The sequence below is a fragment of the Ascochyta rabiei genome, chromosome 3 (genome assembly GCF_004011695.2).
Source record: "Ascochyta rabiei chromosome 3, complete sequence".
NCBI classification, from domain to species: Eukaryota; Fungi; Ascomycota; class Dothideomycetes; order Pleosporales; family Didymellaceae; genus Ascochyta; species Ascochyta rabiei.
This window is the reverse complement of record NC_082407.1, coordinates 603,078-623,342: the sequence shown is the minus strand read 5'-3', so window position 1 is coordinate 623,342 and position 20,265 is coordinate 603,078. Positions and strand designations below refer to the sequence as shown.

The 20,265-nt window shown below is 55.3% G+C and overlaps 7 protein-coding genes and 1 pseudogene across 11 annotated transcripts, besides 12 other annotated features; 3 read left to right on the top strand and 5 right to left on the bottom strand.

The window, feature by feature from the left end:
* Positions 1-83: 83 nt before the first annotated feature.
* Positions 84-147: a tandem repeat.
* Positions 148-3,655: 3,508 nt separating this feature from the next.
* EKO05_0001851 lies at positions 3,656-4,202 on the top strand (annotated as a pseudogene). Its single transcript has 2 exons — positions 3,656-3,900; positions 3,953-4,202. Coding segments are annotated over exons 1-2 (495 nt in total).
* Positions 4,203-4,812: 610 nt separating this feature from the next.
* On the bottom strand, positions 4,813-6,181 carry EKO05_0001850 (uncharacterized protein; the record flags this gene model as incomplete). The annotated part of the gene is made up of 2 exons (XM_059635781.1): positions 4,813-5,912; positions 6,049-6,181. 2 exons carry the CDS (start codon positions 6,179-6,181, stop codon positions 4,813-4,815), a joined length of 1,233 nt encoding a protein of 410 aa, XP_059491764.1.
* Positions 5,863-5,901: a tandem repeat.
* Positions 6,182-6,451: 270 nt separating the features above from the next.
* Positions 6,452-6,485: a tandem repeat.
* A 180-nt stretch (positions 6,486-6,665) lies between these two features.
* Positions 6,666-6,708: a tandem repeat.
* Positions 6,709-7,126: 418 nt separating this feature from the next.
* Positions 7,127-7,159: a tandem repeat.
* Positions 7,160-7,632: 473 nt separating this feature from the next.
* Positions 7,633-7,641: a tandem repeat.
* Positions 7,642-7,716: a tandem repeat.
* Positions 7,717-7,722: 6 nt separating this feature from the next.
* Positions 7,723-8,178, top strand: EKO05_0001849 (uncharacterized protein; the record flags this gene model as incomplete). 2 transcript variants are annotated; one of them, XM_059635779.1, is made up of 2 exons in its annotated part: positions 7,723-7,837; positions 7,886-8,178. In XM_059635779.1, the coding sequence occupies 2 exons, from the start codon at positions 7,723-7,725 to the stop codon at positions 8,176-8,178; spliced, it is 408 nt and encodes a 135-aa protein (XP_059491762.1). The 2 variants fall into 2 exon arrangements, with proteins under 2 accessions (XP_059491762.1, XP_059491763.1); XM_059635780.1 differs by having other exon boundaries at positions 7,723-8,178.
* Positions 7,975-8,015: a tandem repeat.
* Positions 8,095-8,126: a tandem repeat.
* Positions 8,179-8,218: 40 nt separating the features above from the next.
* Positions 8,219-8,287: a tandem repeat.
* Positions 8,288-8,389: 102 nt separating this feature from the next.
* Positions 8,390-9,155, bottom strand: EKO05_0001848 (uncharacterized protein; the record flags this gene model as incomplete). Its single annotated transcript, XM_038942335.1, has 3 exons — positions 8,390-8,582; positions 8,686-8,924; positions 9,024-9,155. The coding sequence occupies 3 exons, from the start codon at positions 9,153-9,155 to the stop codon at positions 8,390-8,392; spliced, it is 564 nt and encodes a 187-aa protein (XP_038795317.1).
* Positions 9,156-9,461: 306 nt separating this feature from the next.
* EKO05_0001847 (uncharacterized protein) lies at positions 9,462-9,677 on the bottom strand (the record flags this gene model as incomplete). The annotated part of the gene is made up of 1 exon (XM_059635778.1): positions 9,462-9,677. One exon carries the CDS (start codon positions 9,675-9,677, stop codon positions 9,462-9,464), a length of 216 nt encoding a protein of 71 aa, XP_059491761.1.
* A 1,398-nt stretch (positions 9,678-11,075) lies between these two features.
* Positions 11,076-12,392, bottom strand: EKO05_0001846 (uncharacterized protein; the record flags this gene model as incomplete). Its single annotated transcript, XM_038946798.1, has 1 exon — positions 11,076-12,392. The coding sequence occupies one exon, from the start codon at positions 12,390-12,392 to the stop codon at positions 11,076-11,078; it is 1,317 nt and encodes a 438-aa protein (XP_038795316.1).
* A 589-nt stretch (positions 12,393-12,981) lies between these two features.
* Positions 12,982-13,012: a tandem repeat.
* Positions 13,013-13,232: 220 nt separating this feature from the next.
* EKO05_0001845 (uncharacterized protein) lies at positions 13,233-13,694 on the top strand (the record flags this gene model as incomplete). Its single annotated transcript, XM_059635777.1, has 1 exon — positions 13,233-13,694. One exon carries the CDS (start codon positions 13,233-13,235, stop codon positions 13,692-13,694), a length of 462 nt encoding a protein of 153 aa, XP_059491760.1.
* Positions 13,241-13,270: a tandem repeat.
* Positions 13,695-16,213: 2,519 nt separating the features above from the next.
* Positions 16,214-19,185, bottom strand: EKO05_0001844 (uncharacterized protein; the record flags this gene model as incomplete). Of its 3 annotated transcripts, XM_059635775.1 has the most annotated exons (9): positions 16,214-16,476; positions 16,537-16,556; positions 16,607-16,709; positions 16,791-17,079; positions 17,126-17,679; positions 17,730-18,011; positions 18,065-18,925; positions 18,979-19,023; positions 19,086-19,185. In XM_059635775.1, 9 exons carry the CDS (start codon positions 19,183-19,185, stop codon positions 16,214-16,216), a joined length of 2,517 nt encoding a protein of 838 aa, XP_059491758.1. The 3 variants fall into 3 exon arrangements, with proteins under 3 accessions (XP_059491758.1, XP_059491759.1, XP_059491757.1); XM_059635776.1 differs by having other exon boundaries at positions 16,607-17,079; XM_059635774.1 differs by having other exon boundaries at positions 16,214-16,556.
* Positions 19,186-20,265: the final 1,080 nt, after the last annotated feature.

Here is a 20,265-nt window from a genome sequence, read left to right as displayed (position 1 = left end):
CTCGTCCCATGTCGTCGGACGTTACACACGACATACGAGATTCACATACGAGATTCCTATATCCCATTGCGTCTCGTTGAACCCAGTCAGTCAGTCAGCAAGTCGGTGAGTCAGTGAGCGAGTCAGTCAATTGGTCAGTCAGTCAGTGGGAGACGACTCCAATCCAAATCACGAACGCCGCGCAACGCCAGCCTAGAACGACGCCCTGCGTCGAGCCGACTACAAGTTGTGAAGCCGGCCGCGTACGTTTGCTTCCGCGATGCGTTGGATGCGGGTGCGTGCAGGTACGATTCTCCAGAAGCCTGGGTTGTGATTGTGCAGTGCAAGTCGAGGGCCAGTGAGTAGACACGCCAGCGGCGAAGAGGGATCGTAGTTGTATTGTCTTTTTGCGTGGCTGAGATGAGGGGTTGCTCCTGTGGATGGTGCGGGTGTGGATGACTCCGGCCTAGCGGGCACTATCTAGCAGAGAGTAGAGAAGGTCACGGATATACACTGTTTGCACGCTCCCGCTGACCAAGACGGATGGCTGACTGACGGGCTTTTGTTAGCAGGTTGTATTGCCGTGGGTAGATCCATGTCTTGAAGTTGCTAGTACTGCGTCGTTGTACAGAGGAATTAGCAGCTGAGAAGACGTGGTTTCTGATGTATGCCGGGAACCGAATATTCATCTCGTGATCTTGATGATCGTCAGTACAAGACGTCTTTGCTTGTTGTGCAGCTGTATGCCGAGACGACTAAGCGGTCAGAGATGGGAAGATGCTCGTACCACACAGCGATAGTATTGTTGTGTAACCATCCAGCCCGGACATCGCGGTGTACATGTTCGGCACAGTGGGATGCGTGTGGTGCCAGCTCGGCCGCCAACACGCAAGTCAAACAGATCTGAACAGATACAATGACCCAAGACCCAGCATCTCCGGAATAAGTTGCTGACCTAGCCCTGGTGGAGCGAAGCTTGCTACAAAGGAATTGAGGTGGCACAGTCTGGATACCCTGAATGATCTTCCCGAAAATGAGAACGGCAAATATTCAACCAACCTTGTACTCTAGAGAGAGTGTCGATCGTGTAGAGCTTGATCTGCGTGCCTCGAGATTCGACAAAGACCATGTGAGTCTTGCGATCACCATAGGGTGGCTGCTCTCACCGCGTATTTCGAAGCTACACCAGTAGCCTATCGTGGCAGCATGGTGCGACCAAGCCTCGCTTTTGATGTCTCGAATAGTCTGTTGTCGTACAGTATCGCAGCGCGTCCAGCATATCGAGGAAAGGCTCGAAGCTTGATGTGGACATTACGCGTACCGTTCCTGGGCTGTGTAATTTTGAACATCGGGTCTATCTGGCCGCTTCTCATCAGTAGAGGCCTACGGCATGCTTTGCGTATGCCGTCAGTTCTCTGTATGTGCGTCGTATCCTGGCAGTGACAAAGTGCAGTTCTGTTTTCGTAGCCACTACGCACACCGACAGTTGCTCTGAACATGTAACGTTGCTCCAACTTCGCAGTCGGTCCGATCAAGTAGGGGAGATTGATATTTAGCTAGCTGAGGATTGATCCGGTATCCCGAGGTGGGGATGCCATCATAGCCAACGCTTCTCGTCAAACAGGTGGATGGGTGAGAGGTATACATCTTGGGTACCAGAGAGGGTCTGGCAAACGGAGATGCCCTTGCTTTAACTAGTCCGACAAAGGATAACGCCACGTTGTTTGCAAGGCAAATCGCACAGTGCAACCAGCCCACGGCTGCTGCTCATTCGCTGTTTCTTCGATACAACCTTCCACGAGCCCGGTAAGTCAACACACGCCGATGGAATCCGGGCTGACCAAGCAGTGAATCCGAGAGTATGGCACATCCAAATCGATGCGTCGGCGTCCGACTGGCCAGAAGAGAGAAGAGCGGTATATTTGTCCTGATTACGGATACTGGAAGACCAACAAACAATCGGCCCGTCAAGGTTGTCGTTGTCTGTGGCACCGTTGTGTTTGTTGTGAAGCCCTGCAAGGACCCGACTGTCCTGGCCGGCTCATAGGCCGCGGTGCCAGCTGCAAGGCTGAGGAAAACCAGGTTGGCTATGCACGTCGAGCTTGATACTGCCATGATCGTGGTAAGGATCACTGAGTTCCACAACGTCAGTTGCGAGTACCGGTCCGCTTCAGGAGCTGGAAGATGTTATTCGCGGATGGTTGCCATGTTGCAAATTGGCAGACGCAGGATCAGAATAGTAACTCCTCTTCCAAGATGGCACCCTTGCGGTCTTAGTCGCCGCTCCCGCCTTGTACCGCAAGTCTACATGCATTCCATCGTTTCATCGTATCGATCGTAGCCTTGCCTAGGGGAAGGCGGATGGTCTACTCGCGGAGCCGGAAGCTGACCCCCGCAGCGCTAACAGCACTAGCAAGGTCAGGCACCTGATGTCTGATCGTACGCAAACGTTCATTGCAAACCGTTTATGCGCTGTAGTGGGGATGTGGGCAATGACTCGCGCATGCACCCAAGAATGGCAGAAATGACGAGTTCCTCTTGTGCGGATCAGCCGGGGTAGAGCGACTTGGCAGAATCCAATAGGCACCACTGTACACAGTGTGAGTGTATGGTACGTGACCAGAGTAGCCTGTGATACAGTCGTGCACATGTGCCAGATCTGGCGAAAGGGGCCACTGCAGACGGTAGAGGACTTGCACAGCAGTCTGAATTTGTATGTGTAGAGGGGGGTTTCCTGCTCGGCGGCAAAGGAATGCGTTCGAGGCAGTGGCTAGTCGATTGAATGGATGAAGGGGCTCGTGTGTGCTTGCATGGTGTTTGCAGGGAGTAATCGTCGCGCGCGTAGTGTGGTGGCTGCATTAGCGTCAACTCCGAGAAAACGATAGATCTCTTCGTCGACTTTGCAGCCTTGCTGCCCTCTAGCTTCCGCAGGCCAATCCAGATGAGGCTTGGGGTGATCTGCAGCCGTGCGACGAGCGAGCGCGATGGTCCTACTGTGAGACGGACATCTACTGCGATGGCTGTGTTCGATCGTACACCGAGACTTGGGAGGGTTCAGGTCATGTGTCTACCGTGCGGTTGTGTTATTAAGTTTGGCCGACAAAGGCTTTTGGAGGTAGCAGCGAAGATGTGAGAATGCGCCGGCTGCATGCTCCGTGGACCGGGAAACGCAAAGACACCCCTGTCAATCTCGAATGCTCCACTGCAGGCATCGGTCAGATGCCGGAGCGTTTTGGAAGGAGAAAAAGCAACTGTCCACTTTCACGTGTTGACGGGATCTGTTGACATATATCCGGCCACACATTCCATGCGAGATAGTGGGACCAGAAGGTGCAAACATCCCCGGTACTTGGGAGAACGGTACACAATGATCCTCCTCCTTCGCATAGTGGAGGTACATGAGGAAATGACTTCTCAACCCCGATATTGTGCATCAGGGTAAGGCGCCACAAGCGTGTGCGCTGCAGGGTGCAGAGCCAGATTAGCGATAGCAGCCGTTACCGTATTGCTGTCTGGAAGGCGGCTGTTGTACGTATAAAGTATCGTCCTCCCTCACGCCGATATTCCATCAACAAGCTTCACTCCGCTCGCTAGCGTTAACTCTCTCATCCACAAACGCAACTGCCCTTACTTGCCGACTTAGATATCGGGCCCAACCTCCACGAACTGGACTGCAATGTGCCTGCGCTCTTCCATCGACAGGTTCGCTATCCCGTGCATCTACGAAATCGAAGGCATCACCACCATGCCGGTATGTCGTCCTTCTGTGTTGCGATTGCTTAGCACTTGTATTGACCGTGTCAGGTTCCTGGACGTCGCTGCCCCGCTTGCCTGGAACGTGGAGACACCGTATGGGTCATTCCCGGAAAATGCTGTCCGCAGTGCGGCACACCGGTCAACTAGAACGACCATCTTCTTCCGGTACGCATGGACTGCAGAGTAGTTTGTGACGTTTCGCTGATTCGTCGACTAGTGTTCGAATGGACACCAGGCGCTCTCTCATACTCGGGTTTCTCTTGACTTCGGATCCAGCGGCGAATATTGGTTATGGTTTGAAGGATCTGCTGCGTTTCAGCCCGGGCGGAACATTGTTTGCATTTACTGGATTGGAGTTAAGATGTGGCAACATCAGGGGCAGCGCTTGCTTACGATTAAAAGTTGGACCTGTACGATACAGTAGACGAATGATTCACCCAGACCCTCCACTTTGCGACTTGCTCTGATGTGGTCGAGTAGATGCTGTGCCTGGACGGAGAGAGTCTTTGATCATACTGTGGCGAAGATACTGAAGTGGATGCTGCACGTCACGAGACCGAGAAGTGACAAAAGTGTCCCTTTGTGTTCTTTCCCTGCTTAGTCACCCTCCAGAGCCAGGCACAAGATTATTGTGGGACTGAGCGCCTAGATCTGAGTCTCAGCACAAAAAACACTCACAAAGAACAGCAAGCACAATGAGCAATGAATAGGCTGGATAAAACAACGCATGCGCGCGTTCGCGGGTATCTCACTGGACCCAAATACCATGTGCTCGAAGTAATCAAGGAAGGAACATGCCATTCAACTCCAGTCATAACCTGATCGGTGCCAAGAAAGCGCCATGCGTCGCACCCAATGCTGTAAACGCCTGCCCAGGATCTCGTCCGGACCCAATTTCTAATGCAAAATGTGTCATGACAGTCGTTTCGTGTGTCGGTGGGGTGCAGGCTATCTGCCTTGATGTTGATGCCGCCGCTTGGCTGTGAAGAACCGCGCCCAGGACGCATCTTTTGCATCAACAGGCTTCTTCGTGTTCTCTTCATTTGGCAGGTGCAACGACGAGCTCGGAGACGCAGCCTATCTGTACCCTTGTTGTCGCTGCTCTTGTTGACGCTGCTGCTGCGTGATGACCCAGCGCATCTTGTCTCGTGTCTCTTCCATCGAGTGCACCAACTGGTCCGCTGCGCGCTCTTTGGCGGGAAGAGCGGCTTTGAGTCTTTGTGCTTCCTGGACCAAGTGGTCCATCTCTATTCGGTGTTCCTTCTTGTAGGCGGCCATCATGTCGGTCAGGGCGCCTTCGGTTCGTGTGGTCCGCGACATTTCGTGGTGTAGCTGGTCGCTGACAACGGCTTGCCGCTTGATCTTATCGGCGTCTTGGATGCGCTGCTTCCGCAGTTCGTTCATGCTCTCGCTGATGTGCTTGATCTTCTTCTCGTAACCCTCGGTCATGCGCTTGAAGCCGTCTCGGGCCGTGTCGAGCTGGGTGTCGGCCATGTGCTTCATTTCGTAGGCAGCCGCGAGCTGGCGCTGTGTTTCTGAGCGGGTGTCGCCCAGCATCTTGAGTGCTTCTTCTGCCCGCTGCTCGGCCGCTTTCCGTCTCTGCACCTCGGCGTCGAGCATGGCCTTCATCTCGTCCAGCTTGCGGTCTTTCCGCTCGATTGCTCGTGCGTTGGTCTCAGCAAGCACCTGCAGGTGCTGTAGCTCTGCGCGTGAGTCTTCGGCCTTTGACTTGGCGGCCGAGATGCGCGTGGCCTCGTCCTCACGTGCAAGCTTCTCGGCGCGCAGCTCTCGTCGCAAGCGGTCGTTCTCCGAGGTGATCTTGTCGATGTACTGTGACGTCTTGGAGTTGGTCGGCGTGCTCTGCGGGTTGCTGTGAGGGTTCGGCCGGTTCCAGTTGCCCGGCGAGACGGGCGAGACGGGTGCAGCGGCCATGTTGGGGCTTTCGACGGCCAGCGGTCCAGAAAAGTTGCGGTGGGAGGTGTGGGACATGGGGGCGGTGCGGTGGGCGTCGTCTGCGTGTCTCACGGCGCCGTTCATGTCACTCCTGTACTGGGCGACAACGCGGAAATTAAGCTCGGGAAGCTGCGGTGCTGAGGGTCCGACGCAGATGTCAGCATCGAAGCTCAGCTCTTCTCTTCTCGTCTCGTCTCGTCTCTTCTCGTCTCTATCAGCGGGCTCTGCGGAGACGGGAGCGCGCAGAACGAGGCAGGTGCAGTCGGGATAAGAGCTGTTTATGCGCAGCTAAGGGCTAAGAGCCAAGATGACGGGTGATGCGTGCGCCGTTGTGTTTGGGGGGGAAAGCCGCTTACTCACCGATCTGGCTTAGTGCTGGCGCCGTGCCAGGGGTTCGTCCCTGCCTCTTGACAGCGGCCAAGTTGAACGGCCGCCGCTTCGTCTGGCGATCGTCGTCGGTCGACATCTGAAGCTGCGTGAGTATGAAGAACATGTCGACTCGGAGGGGGGGCGAAGCAGAAAGGTGCGCTGCCAGAAAGAAAGGAAGGAAGGCATGCGACTCGATAGATTCCAAGGACCGCAAGAAGCAATGCGTTGCTGAGACAGCAGCCCTGCGAGGAACATCCCTCTGCACCGAAAAGTGAGACTTTGTTGAACATTGCTACCGCGACGTACCTTGCTTGCCAGCGACGCGCTAGTGCGAGCTGTACATACTCTGCTGCTGGTGAATTCGTCTCTTCATTGACATGGTCGCAACAAGTACGCTGTCGCTGCTGTTGCTGCTGTTGCTGCTGCTGTCCAGGCTATCCAGGCTGTCATCAGTGCTTCGTGATCAGTCGACGCGCAGAGCTGCACCAGATTGAGCGCCTCATTGCTCTCCCCCTACACGCCTTCATCTTGATTCTTCACTTCCATCTCGAGGTGATGCTCGGCGTGCGGCCAATCAGCGTCGAGCAGCGGGGCGCAACCCCAGCAACCAGCCAGCAGCCAGGAGCCAGCAGCCAGCAACCAGCAACCAGCCCTCGCGCAGTGACGTGTGCGCCTGGCCACCTTCGCAGCGCGCCTGCCTCCAGCGCACCATCGCAACTCCTCGCCGCTGACCTACCAGCACCATCACCCAGTGCGAGTGCGAGTGCGAGTGCTTGCTCAACAGACATCGCAGAGCCCCGGCGCGTATGCAGGCCGTGAAACAACGACCCGTTTCGGGCGTGGAAGCGCTGCTCACTGCCCAGGGTTCGTCGCTGGAGGCAAGTGAAACGAGGGCGTGGAGAACATGCGCGCGTCTTTAGAACAGCTCCGTCGCTGGAGTGGAGGATGGCGATGTTGGCGAGATATAGGTTTGGCTGCCCGAGCAAGCCAGTGAAGTAGGCACTGCATTAAAAAAAATGTTGAGATGGATTTCCGTGACGACATCGACATCATCGCTGGGGCTTGCAAACACAGACAGACAGCACAGCACAGCACAGCACAGTAAAGTACAACTCCATCGGGCATGTGACTCTGCATTGATAAACGCCCATCCTGGCTGGGTTGACATCGCGACTCGCTACAATGCAGCATCCTGAGTTCCTGGTGCAAGATGTGCATTGCTGACCACCATCACCGCATTTTCTTCTCACCCTGCGTTGCTTCACCCTGCCCAGCGTGACGACAGAACAGCATTACGCAAGTACACAGCTGCCTGATGCCACAACGAGAGGTAGCATAGTGAGCTGCCAATCGCACGACCAGATATTCGGCAGCCTGGGGAGACACTGCAGGTGTTCTGGCATTTGGTTATTTGCTCTTCATGCTGGTGTGTCTGGGGTAGGGTAGTAGCTAACGCGAGCTGACGAGTGCTTGGTGCCTGAAGATGCACCTGGGGATAGAAAACACCGTAAGAGCACATCTGTGAGGCATCAGGCTACAGCACAACATATCATACTATACATCTCCAAGCCGTGTATCGATTCTCCATCCACTGCACCCACTCCCTCCACCCAACCCAACCAACCAATCGACCCACCACACTCCAACAACCCACCCACCTCCAGCATGGACCGCACCCGCACCTCCCTGCTAGCCCAAAACGGCGTGCCAGGCGAATACACAGTCTCCTACCCTTTCCTTGCACGCGGTCCGCGCTCTGAACCTCGTTTGCGTGTGCGAAGTGAGACCCAGCAGAGTACGACACAGACGACACTACTAAGCACACCAGCACACGATACGCCCCAGCCGACGGCACTCCAGCGGCGAGCATCGACAACCTCAACGACCTCTCTCGCCTCTCTCGCCTGTCTGGCGCCGGAAAAAGGAAAAGAAAAGGAAAAAGACAAAGAAAACGCAAAGACTCCACAAGCACAGAGGTCTGGCGTGAAGACGGTGCTGGCCAAGGCAGTGAGGGGAGGCCATGTAGATGGATCAGGTGAGAGGAGGGGAGGAGAGGGAAGGAAAGGAGACAGGACGGGCGACGGCTGGAGAGTGTTTTTTCCGCGGAAAAGTGGTTCATAGCGATGGGGTGTGGAGCTGGGGTAGCAAGCAACAGAGGATAGAGGAGGAGGAGAAGGAGGAGGAGGAGGAGGAGGAGGAGGAGGAGGAGGAGGAGGAGGAGGAGGAGGAGAGACGGCACACGGTCGCTATGGAGATGGAAAAGGTAGAGGAGACAAACGAAACGGATATCATTCCTTAGTATATACACATCCATGCATTTCCTTCTCCACGCTCAGACGGTGTAAGGTGACTTCCTCAGGTGGTTCTTGCTGAAGGGCTGCTCGCTCTTGATCTCGTCGTTGGCGAGCGCCTCGAGCTTGCGCTCGTTGTCCTCGTACGCAATCTTCTTGTACTTTTCGATCACGGACGTCATCGGCACTTGGCTGCCGGCGGGGACGTTGTAAGGGGAGCCGTTGTTCATGATCCTGGGCTGCGTCAGCTGTGCTCTCCATGCGTTCCCAATTCGCCGGCGAGGCTTGGTTGTGCGGCTTTGACAGGTGAAAGTACGACTGCCACACTCAAACATACTCAGGAAACCTCATGTCCACGTATTCCTGAGGCTTGGCGTTCATGAACAAAACACGGTCCTCGCCAGCCTGCTCAATCATGCGCGTGTGGATGTCGTTCCTCTTTGTGCGCTTCTCCTCGGCCTCGGCGTACTTGCTCATGATGCGGGTGAGGATGGGTTGGTCGCTGTCCGAGTTCTTGGAAATGGCATACAGGCCCAAGCCGGCGGGGATCCAGACAACCGACCAGAAAAATCCGCGCTATGGGTCAGTTGAGTCAGCAATGGCTCTCTCATGTGCATTCGGGGCCAGCAGCGCTGCGGAGCGCGTCGTGCGAGGGCAATGGGTGGGTAGACGTACGCCCAAGGATTCGTTTGCGGGGGCCGCATGGCCGTGGGCGTGCTCGTCGTGAGCATAGCGGCGCGTCTGGCGCGAGAGAGTGGTTCGGCCCGTCCGGGCGGCAGTCACTGCTGTCCTGTGAAGCGACTGCATCGTGTGTAGCGTTGCTGGCGGTGGTCGTGACGGAGCTTGCGACGATGAGCTTCGAGCATGGAACTTGCCGGGCGGACGCTAACGCTGAATGAAGACTAGCTCGCATCCTGCACGCCTTCCTCATCCACGCTCGCTGCCTCACAGCTCCTCCATGGCTCATACGTGCAAGCCAGCTCTCGCCCTCAGAATGATGTCCAAATCTGAATAGGGCCAGCTTCGAACATTTGGACGACGACGTGTTGCACCTCATCCTTGACTGTGTAAGCACTTCTACAACCGTTTTGATTGGCCGCTAACCGTAGGCAGTTACACCTCGTGCGTGCTGCTGTTCTGCAACACCTGAGACTCGCTTCGACACGTTTGAAAGACTTCTCTGATGCTGTGGCTTGTAGCGTTCAGTCGTTGGTCGACGCTGGGATCCACCAACAGATCACATATCGGATGGTTGAACGGCTGACTGATGCCGCTGACAGGATTGTTGCATTCCAAGGCGACGATGAGAGCTACTGTTTGAATACTCATGTTATTGCAGAGTGTCTGAGCAGTCTGCAACGGCTCGACTCATTCAGCTGGAACTGTGACGCACCGATGTCGACCGATCGCCTCTGCGTATTCAAGCAACAGTTCCAAGAGCACAGCTTTGCGCCCATCTCAAATCAGTCAATCGCCATCTCCTACTCACGTCTCGCCTCTTTCGATCACAACTTTCGCTTGAGCCTCGTGATGCATTGCCGGCTCCGGAGTCGCTCCAGTTCCACAGCATGCACTATACCTTACTGGGCAGCACTGCTTGCCTTTGCTTACGAGCATCAACTGCAAGAAGCTCCAGTATCTCAGCTGCGGTATCTAGATATGGCCTTCCCTGACTTTCGAAGCCACCATTGGTGTCCTGGGCGTAAAGACTATCAATGGACGTGGGCAATATTGCCATCAACCACTGGCCGATAAACAAACTAAAGCGCCAGACTCCTCAACGCCAGCCACCCCACCAACCCAAGCTTTTCCCAAGCTATCGTGCTCCTCTCACCGCATACATCCAAACACACTGAACCTTCCAGCCCAGTCCCCAGTTCCCAAGATCCTAATCAATTAAAAACACTCACTCCATCAACCCGCAGAAACCCACCGCTCCGCTCCCCGTTGTTCCCCCAGCGAGACATTCGACACCCCGCCAACTCAATTCCAACAGTCTGCACACGCATCGAAAACACCCCACGTCCAGTCTGGGAATTGTGCTGATTCTCATGTGCTGGCGGCGGCGGTGGTGGTGAAGTTGTGCTCCAGGTAAGCGCCGGGTGTGGAATAGCGCGCTGTGGTGCGGGACGATGGCGACGACGATGGCGCCGCGTGTGTAGAAATGCCGATCGCTGATTTCCCTGGCGTGCAGGGATGGTGGGATGCGAGTTGTCTCGGGCCAGGCCGAGGGTGTAGAGGCCGAGCACGGAGTGGAGGTGAAGGATGCCGGGGGGTTTTGTTTTGGGGCGTGGAAGAGGGGCCAAGGGGTGCGGTGGATTGGGTCACTGGGTCGGCGCATCGCGGGGGCGTTGGAGCTAGATTCACCTAGTGCATATCGTGTTCTTGAGATTGCGATGTTGAAGGTTGAGAAAGGGGTGGAGAGGTTGAAGACGTTGATATCTCTTGCCTGGAGATGAAAAAGTTGGGCCCAAAAGTACTGTAGCTGCTGTCACTACCTCGGCACATCGTGAAGGTATTGATCTGAAGCGAGTTTCTGGAAGGTGGAGTGTTGGTCGGTGGAGGGGATGTTGTGGGCTGAGAAGAGCGAGGTGGGTGACGGGGTGGAAGAAGCGATCACAAAAACACAGACTAATGTTTCCAGAGCGCAAGATCGTGCAGACCTGGAATTTCGTACAGTAACTCTGCCATTCAGATCTATGCATCGTCCTGTTCCGAAACCTCGTCTTAGTCACTACCACGATTTTCCGCTTCCAAAGCGACCCGTAGCTCATCGCCTTCTTCTTCTTCCGCAAGCACCGTCGAAGCTGCTCGTTCGGTCGAGGGTTCGTATGGAGTAGGGTCATCTGCCGAATTTACAACAATGTCCATGTTGTGCCAGCACCAAAACCTCTCCCAGCATGCACGGTACGACCGCGGCTCGAGAACAGTATCTTTCGCCAACAAGTAGTAGTCCCGGTCTGGATCCCAGGTGTGCCAATGTTCAGGCCAGCCTAAACCCTTCGAAGCACCAATCCACTCATCTTCAGATCCTTGTCGAATGAGCAGTGTCTCCAGGTTCAAAGCTGCAATCGTATCGAAGAGGCCATCGTAACATTGGGGTACCATGTTCTCCAGGTCCAAGCGCTGCAGATGGTTTCCGTAGTGCTCCAGCAGAGACTGAATGTATTGATCCTCATCGGCGCTATTCAAGACCGTGAGATGTGTCAAGATTGGCGCCTCGTGCCCCAGTGGAAACGGGGCAGGAGTCCTCAGATCGTTGTGATTTTGATCTATGGTCAGCGACTTCAAGAGTGGAAATGTCGCTTTCGTGACAGCGATGGAAGGAACTTCCACATTCATATCTTGATTTGCTACCGGACAGTACTTGTCTCTCAACGTGAGTGACTCAACTTTGGTGCAGAGATCCGGAAACACTTGCGAAGGCATGTATGTGAAGAAGTCGTAAGTATTGTCTAACTCAACAGCCAGATCGAGTGAGCGGGGGTGAATACCCGCACTAGTCAGTACGTCAATAACGAAACTGAGCCCAAAGTGGGCACAGATTGCCTCATTCCTGGGGTACTCCGGTGTGGTGTTCTGTCCAGTTTTATGGAGCCATAGGTTTTTGTAATGTTGCGGAGGCAGATCTTCGTCCCAAACGTAAGTTATCCTCTCCACATTGTTGAATGCTCGCATAGAATTGACCAGACTTGTGTTCATGACCTTCCAGCTCGGTAGCTGAGAGAGAGACTCCATCTCAGAAACTCCAAAGTCGACATCTGCAATCCAACACTTGAAGGAAAACCGTAACCAGTCTGTTTCCTCTCGTCCCTTTCCACTAAAGATAGGGTCATCACCCACTTCACCAAGGAAAACGTTGCAGGAAAACGTGAGCTTTTGCATCCAAGGCAATAGCTTGCGTTGTCCGGCAATAGCATGGATCGTATTCATGCTCTCCTGAGAAGCGACGTCGAAAACAGTCTCGCCTAGCAGTTTGCCAAACGCCCTCCATGCCAAATCGCGGAACTTGCGACTGACGAGCCGGATCTGCAACAACCTCATTGAAAAAGGTCCTTCAAGGTCCCACTCTTGTTTCTAGCGTAAGCTCTTGATGCCGCTTTTGCCTTGGTCCACAGGCGGCACGACACTTTGGACGGTTTGGAGAAGAATTTTTTCTAGGAGTTCCGCGGGCAGGTCGTTGATGAGGCATGGCTGTGCTGTGTGAGACGGTGACGCTGCCGCCATGGCGAGCCGTGAAGTTAGTTGTGTTGAGGTGAGCTGATGATACTGGTAAGATGCGCAGTGTGTGTGTGAGGGGATAGAGTAACATGGGCAGAAATAGACCAGCCACTTGACGTGAAGTGAAGGTGAAGGTAAGAGCGGCCAGGTCTGACGTCAACCGCGAAGTCCAAAAGACAAGAGCGGTACCTGAGTGAGATGACACTAGAGCATTGCGGTTCTCTAAAACGGCAAGAGTCTCGTATGCGCGTTTACAAAGGTCAACTCGACAGTCCAAGGCTCTGTAGACAGATAGACAAATGATGATCATCTTGGTAGACTCATTTAATCAGCACATTACACAAAAACTAAAGGGACGCATGGAATGGAGCCACGAAGGTCGTGCTGCCGACCGAGAAAGAACCGCCATCCAAAGAAGAAGAAGAAGAAGAAGAAGAGAAGAAAAAAAGGAAGCTCAGTACATCACCCAAGTTTAACTAAAAACAGCAGAGCGTAGCAACCTGAAATCAGAAATCAGGTCGTTCTGACCTTCCTACGGTCACGGCATAACATAGCCATCAGAGCCTGAACTCCCAGCAATGCGAAACCCACGCTTTTGACGAAAGTGCTGGCCTGCACGGTATTCACTAAGCACACATCTGGGCGAGGAATCAACGCAGCTGTATGACAACCACGCAAGCACGCACGCGCGCACGCACCCAAACCAACATCTCAAGTCTGAGAGATACCCATCAACGGCCTCGACCCACGCACCACGACTCAACACCACAACCTCAATCCAGCACCTCGGCCAGCCCATGCCGACATATACATCAATCTACCCCATCGGACCGAAGCCTCCCCCGCCGTACGCCAACCCTCCTCCTTCACACACGGAAAACAATCATCCGATGGCAGATGCCCGTTTCACCGCACCAAGTCAGAAGACGGTTTCAGGCTATTGGCATCTGCGACAGCTTGGTTCCACAGTTTTTCGCGAGCGCGCGCCAGGAGGAGAGGGCCCGGGCGTCTCGTCTCGGCAGGTGGAGATGCGTGGGTGCTTGCAGTGAACGTGCGTTCGCCGAGGTCTCGCGCGATGGGTTTTGTGGAGACGGGGTGGGGAGTTGGGAGGGTTGTGGGAGGTGAGGTGCTTTGATGGATGCGAGATGATGGGAGAGTTGGTAGGTGCTGGTTTGGTTTGGTTTGCTGTGCCATGCAGCGTTTCGTAGTGACTTTACGTAGCGTGGTGGGTTGGGTCCATAGGGCTGATCTGACGGCCTGTGGACTGTGGTAGCTGGTCTACGTACGTTTTGTGAGCGGGTGAAGTATCTCAGAAGCGCAGATTGGACATGCAAGAGCTCTGCTATCCGTGTGATCCAACAGGAACAATCCCAGCGGCAGACTGTCTCGCAGTGCAGAGCTGTGAGATCTCTTTAGCGTAGGGCTTGGCCAGCGTGACGCACGGACCAACTACCACAGTCAGATGCTACACATCTAAATAGAGTGTGTGGACAATCAAAAGAAAATAGGTCACCGCGCCGTTCTCGGTACATTCGGTACTAGCCGGAGTCCAAGGGGAAAGCCCAGGAGACCGTTACATAGGGCTGCACATCTTCATGTCTTTCGAGGCCATGCTCGACGCTGCATCCACAGTGGCAATGGAACGTGGAGACGACGTGCAGCCGCAGTTACAAGATCGACTCTGTAGCGAATCCTCCTACGACACCTCAATCTATTGCCTCGTCATCTTTCCTTCCACGGGCCGTTGATCTCGAAAGTCCACCTTAACCGGCGAACAACGTGCGCAAAAATCGGGGAAAACAAGACGGGTGCTATCTGGGCGGCAGCCTGACTCGATGATTTCAGGAACTTGAGGAACTCGGGCAGGATGGTGCGGCCCTGGTGGCCTGTCCGTCCGCAGGATGTGAGACAGGGAGTGGCTGCCGTAGCCGTCCGCAGGGCACGGTATACCCTCACGCAGTCGCCGTGGGACGGCTTAGGTAGGTAGGTAGTATCACGGCCGATGTGACCAGCCAGGCCAGAAACGCTCGAAGACATCGCGGCCGCATCACGTGCCCAGTTGGCTTCGAATGCTGTTATGCACCTCCTCCTGCATTGAACGCATACGGCACAAGCCAAGAGGCCGTTTGGTCACTTGCTCCTTCGCATAGTGTGGAGTGCGGTGTACTCGTACAGCAGCGCGTGCTGCACTCTTGCGCCCGCGCTAGGCCCGAAGCGTCCGTCGTCTCTCCATGAAGGAGACCCATGCGCTGGAAGGAAGCCAACCTTGAACGGCAGCGTGCCCGGGCTTAACTTCACATGCAAATCTTCGCCGGACGCCAATCAATGGCTCGGGCTGTGCCTCGGGAACATTGCGTGTCAGAGGGGTGCTCGATATTGCCTCGAGCACGGGCTCAAGGTTGATCCAGTGGAATTGGAGGAGCTGGTGGAAGTGCGGGCTGCAGCCCGCTTGCCTTGCGTGGTTTCCAGACGCACATTACAGGGTGCGCGGGATGTCGCCATGCGCTGCAGGTACCTACTTGGCGCAGGTCCTGGAGACATAGCCTGTTGTCTTCCGTGACATGCGTCGCCCACCCTCGCGTCTACTTCCCTGCCATTGGAGAGCGAGGAAGGACATGCGAGTGCGATGCTTCATGTACCCACGTGCAAAGCCCTGATTGGTGCAATACCAGCAGTTGACCCGCGCTAATGGTAGCACTCGCAGCCCTTCGCCGTTCATCAAGGCAGATCAAATTGCTGTGATGCGAGTGGCTTGCGAGCATGCGTAATTCTGCGGCACATGGACACGGCGAAGAATCAAAAGCGGCTCGCTTGCAATAGTTGAATAACCTTCGACTGGGTAACGGATTTGTGCAGGCGCCGAGGTCAGTGTGCTCGTTGCTAGCTGTGACCGCCAGAGAAACACGTCCTACATGTTGACAAGTAAAGCAAGGACCACCAATTGATATCATGTGTCGCGGATAATGCTGTTCAAGTTGGTCTTAATCGTCAGGTATCATCGCAGTCGGAAGTTGCCGATATCCCACACATGAGATCAAGAGAAGCCATGCACGAAAGAGGAAGGTCGATGGCCAATAAGGGCCGCAGTCGTGTCGGCCAGAAGTAGGCGTGCATTGCATTGTACAGTAGCGACCATTCCAGATGGTGAGCACCCCCCTGATCCCATCTATCCGTCATTTTCGTCGTTCCCTGTCTGTAGCGCAAGGCGAATTATTGATACTGTACAGTTGCGCTAAATTCGAGTCATGTCCGCGACCCTCACTTGTCCACGGCGAAGGGTATCCACCCACGCAATGCTGAGGTGCAGAAAATACGAAGTGCAGTTTCCATCGCGACGAGGGTCCCTCGACTCATCAGTGGTCCATGAAGCAGGTCCACGCCATGCCGTTCCCCGAGAGTTGCTTGGGCGTCGACCCGTGACGATACGTCACGCACCTTTTCTTCTTGGTGCACGACGCCATGTTTACCAACGTATCCACGTCGTGATTAGCTGGTGCTCTCGACCAGCGTTTGGGGAGGCACACAGCGTCAAACCCAAGTCTGGTTGCTGGCTCATCACTCCATGCCTCCAGGAAAAGGCACTGACTTGATCCCACTCGTTGCGTTGCGTTGAAATGCGTTTTGGCTCGCTCCGGGTGTCCAGATCATCGTGTCCGTTTGTACATGGATTGATCGACCATGGAGGAGCTGCCTTGGTCCCATCTTCGCTTCAGCCCATCCTGGAAGGAACTGGCAACTACATCTTGCCACATGGTTGGGGTGACGTAGGTCGGATTCGCACCAGGGTAACTGGAGGATGGAGGCAGTTGACCCGGAGCTCCTTGGATGCCGCTTTGTTGTGGCGAAACGTTCGGTAGCTGGTAGTTTGGCGGATTGCTGTCCTGGGGACGCATGTCGTAGTTCGTGCCTGGGGGTGGGGGTCTTAGCGGCGGGGAAGACGAGGAGGACGCGGTGGGGGGAGGAGTACCGAAGGCTACGTTCCACTGACTACAAGGCGTTAGTGTTTTGTGTCTAGATGAGATAGTTTGATAGCCTACTCAAAAATGCGTTGCGGATTCCACTGCACGTTCTCCTGCATCTGCATACCCGCACCTGCTTGAGGCGCACGCTGACCAGACGCCATCATGACCAGAGACTGGGCTACAGGAGAGTCAGTCTTTGAACCGAGGTCGGCTGCCGATACCGGTGGAGTGATGGGATGGGCATGGTAGTTGATCTGACCTGGTTGTTCCAAGGGCGAAGGATGACTCGGGTGACGAGGTCGGTAAGAGCCTTGGTTGCTTAGAGGGCTTGACTGGGGGGCCACCTGTGGGCTTCCGAACGGGAATGTGGCTTTGAGCTCGAACGATTTTGTGACGTCCGCCGAAAAAGCTTGACGCAGGCTGTTTACCTGCGCTTGCATCTCGGGCATCGGCCAGGACGGAGCACAAGCCTCTAGAACTCGCATATGCCTTACGAAGAAGTCTCGAGCGTCTCGATTAATGTCTGGGTCGGGGCAAGTAATGGCGACCTGCATGGTTAGCTGCGAGAGCACAAGGTTGCGTGAGTGGACTTACGAGATGAAGCATAGTGCAGGTAAGGACTGAGTAGATTGTGAAACTCATGCCTCGCAGCATGCACAGTAAACCAGGCATGCCGTATGTCTTCAGGATCGCTTCTTGTAGCTTGCACATGGTCTTTGCGGCCGAGTAGCATGTCATCATATGCTGCTTCCAGATGCCGTCATACGATTCAGAGACTGCATTGACTTGAGGCCTGAAATGCATAACAATCGCCAGAGCCTGATAACTGTGCAAATTTGCCAGATAGTGCGATGGAATCCAAGGCGCTGAGTTGTCCGGTGGGTAGGAGATCTGGAGGTCTTCGGGCAGTTCACGCTGCCAGAGAGAAAAATCCGCGTTGTGAGCAACGAATGCCGGCTCCAGGGCCCAGTCTGCCGTCTTCTTCCGCAGCTTTCCGTACATCAAGGCTGACAGGTACACGTTCTTTGCGACTCGAATGTACAGGGTAAACTGCCGAGCTATCTGGTATTCTGTGGGATCCTGACCAGGCGTTGGTCTTGGCATCTCGAAATCCACGGTGTCTAGATCAACGCTGTAGTCATAGCGTCCTGCCATACTAGTAAGCAATTTCCCCGCGAGTTCAAGGGACACAACTCACCTTGAGGACCACCGATCATAGCTTCGTACACAAGACACATCTGCCAAACCCTTGTCTTGGCAACGCAGTCGTGAGCCGTGGATCCGCACGATTTGCCCATTTGGTGCGTGTCATAGTGTTCGTGCAACTCCAGATCTTTTGCCATGGCCGTAAGGCTAACGACTGCCATCCAGGAACGCCAGAAATAACCGCGCTTCGGCGAGCCCTCACGTGCCTTGAGTAAAAGGACCATGCCTTGCATCGTGCTCAGCCGGGAAACGTCCTTGAAGCTCTCTTCGTGTTCTGGTAGATGTTAGCAACACACGTGGGCCGTGATCTCCACGAAGACAACTGACTGGACGCAAGAGCCAACCACTTGTTGCCCTCGTCAACATCGCCGAGCATCATAGTCGAGCACGCAAAGATGGCCTCGAGCATGAGTGGAGAAATAGAGTCGCGTGCGCTCTGCCATTGCTGATAAAAGTAGGACTTGTTGACAACCGGGACGTAAGGATGGATGTTGGTGAAGAAATAGTCGAAGTACTGCAGCGCTTGCTCCTCCGAAGGCATCATCTCTGGTGGGATGCGAACAATGTGGTCCAAGCTGACGGACGCCGGTAGCTGCACCTCGTACTCCTCTTGCGCAGGTGTTTCTGCCAGTGCCTTCTTTTGATTGGTGATGTAAGGCGCGATTGCGGTGTGGTCGATCTTGAGCTCGCCCAAAACATCTGTGAGGCTGGAGATGGACTCGCTCCTCCAGTGGGGCTCGGATTCAGGCGGAGTCATGACCATCGCTGGAGGTGCTGCTGAAGGTTGAGAGTAAGCCTGCTGGGGTGGGTAGCTCATGTTCTGCTGCGGTTGAGACATGGAGGGGTAGTGCATGGCGTCCTGGGCTTGTGGGTCCGAATAGGGCGAAGACTGGTACATGGCAGAGACGGGTGTTGGCAGGTTTGGGGGCATTTGGTGAGGCATGATGTGCGGCATGGACGGATGACGCGGGTAGTCGTGTTGGGAAGATGCGCCTGGCTGCGCATACTCCTCGGGCCTCGGTTCCAGTTCAAAGGTTTGCGAGTTTCCATTAAAGTCTTTGTCGTAGCTGACAGTGGGTGGGACACAATTGAGCTTCAGACGAATGCACGCGGCACACGGCCAGGCGTTAGTTGTTGCGGCGTCGCATTTGATCTTACGCCTGCGACAACCTTCACATGCTCTCATCACTACATAGACACGTGTCAGCAGGGCAAACAAGGGTCGCGTTGGAGTGGCGCACCTTTGAGGCGTTTGTGTCTGTTGTGCTCGTCGACGAAGACATAGTCTGCTCGGCGTGGTCAGTCACGATGCCGGTCTGCGGCAGGTTGCGAGGCGCGCGCAACTCACTGCGTTGGTTCTCACGGGGCGCCAGCGTGGGCGGCGCGAAGGTGAAGCTCTGCATCTGAGCCGTCTGAGGCAGCAGCGGCCGTCCTGACGTCTCTGGCATGTCGTCAGTTTGCACCGCAACAGTGCTGCTGACTTCGCCGCGGGCGTTGCTGCTGGCGTTGTTGCGATCGCGGGGTTGGCGGCGGTGCGCTAAGTGGACGTCGTAATGGGCGGTCGCTAGCCAATGGCAGGGCGCTCCTGGACTGTGCGAGTGCGAAATGTAACTCTGGGCCGCCGACGGCAGACAAGGTCGAAGGGTGCAAAGTTCAGCTGAGAGCGGTGGTGAGGCCGTCCAAGGCTGCTAATGTAACCGCGGGAGCGAAATCTCCGCAGCGCCGGGCAGGCAATGTTAGGGTATACGGCAGATCAAGGCATGTAGGAGCCTAGGTGGAGTCGACCTCTAGCATGCCGGGGGTTTGGAGAATCGAGGGCAGCAGGTTCGCAGCGTGGTTCACGCGTGCAGTGGCGCCTGTGTGCACACTACGAGTGTTTGAAGGGGCAGATGCACGCCGGGTGGGCGAGGGTTAATCGCACGCCCTGTCCGGTCGTGAGGGGACGGATGCGACTTGGGGACTTGCTGGAGCGTGCCGCAGCAGCTGGGAACTGCCGTTAGGGTGCTGTGGGGGTGTCTGGCGCTGGGCCGTAGGGGTGTGCTGGCTGGTTTGCTAATACTGCTGCTAAAGTGGAGAGCGAAGAACAAGAGCCCTCGGAAAACACTTGCTCTCCATCTGCTGGAGGCGCTCGCTGTTGTAGGAGACGAGACGCCAAAAGGCAATCGTCACGTATGGCCGCTGATTGCCCTTCCTGTTGCACGGCGACACAGAGCCCCCCCCCCCCCCCCGGTTGCCTTGGCTGCAAAACATACCGGCAGCTGTCTCTAGCTACCGTGTACCCAGCACGCATATACGGTACGTCTGAAGAGCTGAGACAGTAGTGGCGGGTGCACTGGCTGAATCGTGCGGCAAGAAATCCAGAGCCACATTGCCGCCCGTTGGTGTCTCACAGGCGCGGGCTCGAGAAGCTCCGTCTGATAGGCGATTACGAGATGCTGAGTCAAGATGGCGCGTGTCCATCCACTTTGCTACATGGGGATTGAGCTTTTCTCTGACACCGTGTCAGTGCCGCTTTGCCTTTGGGGTGG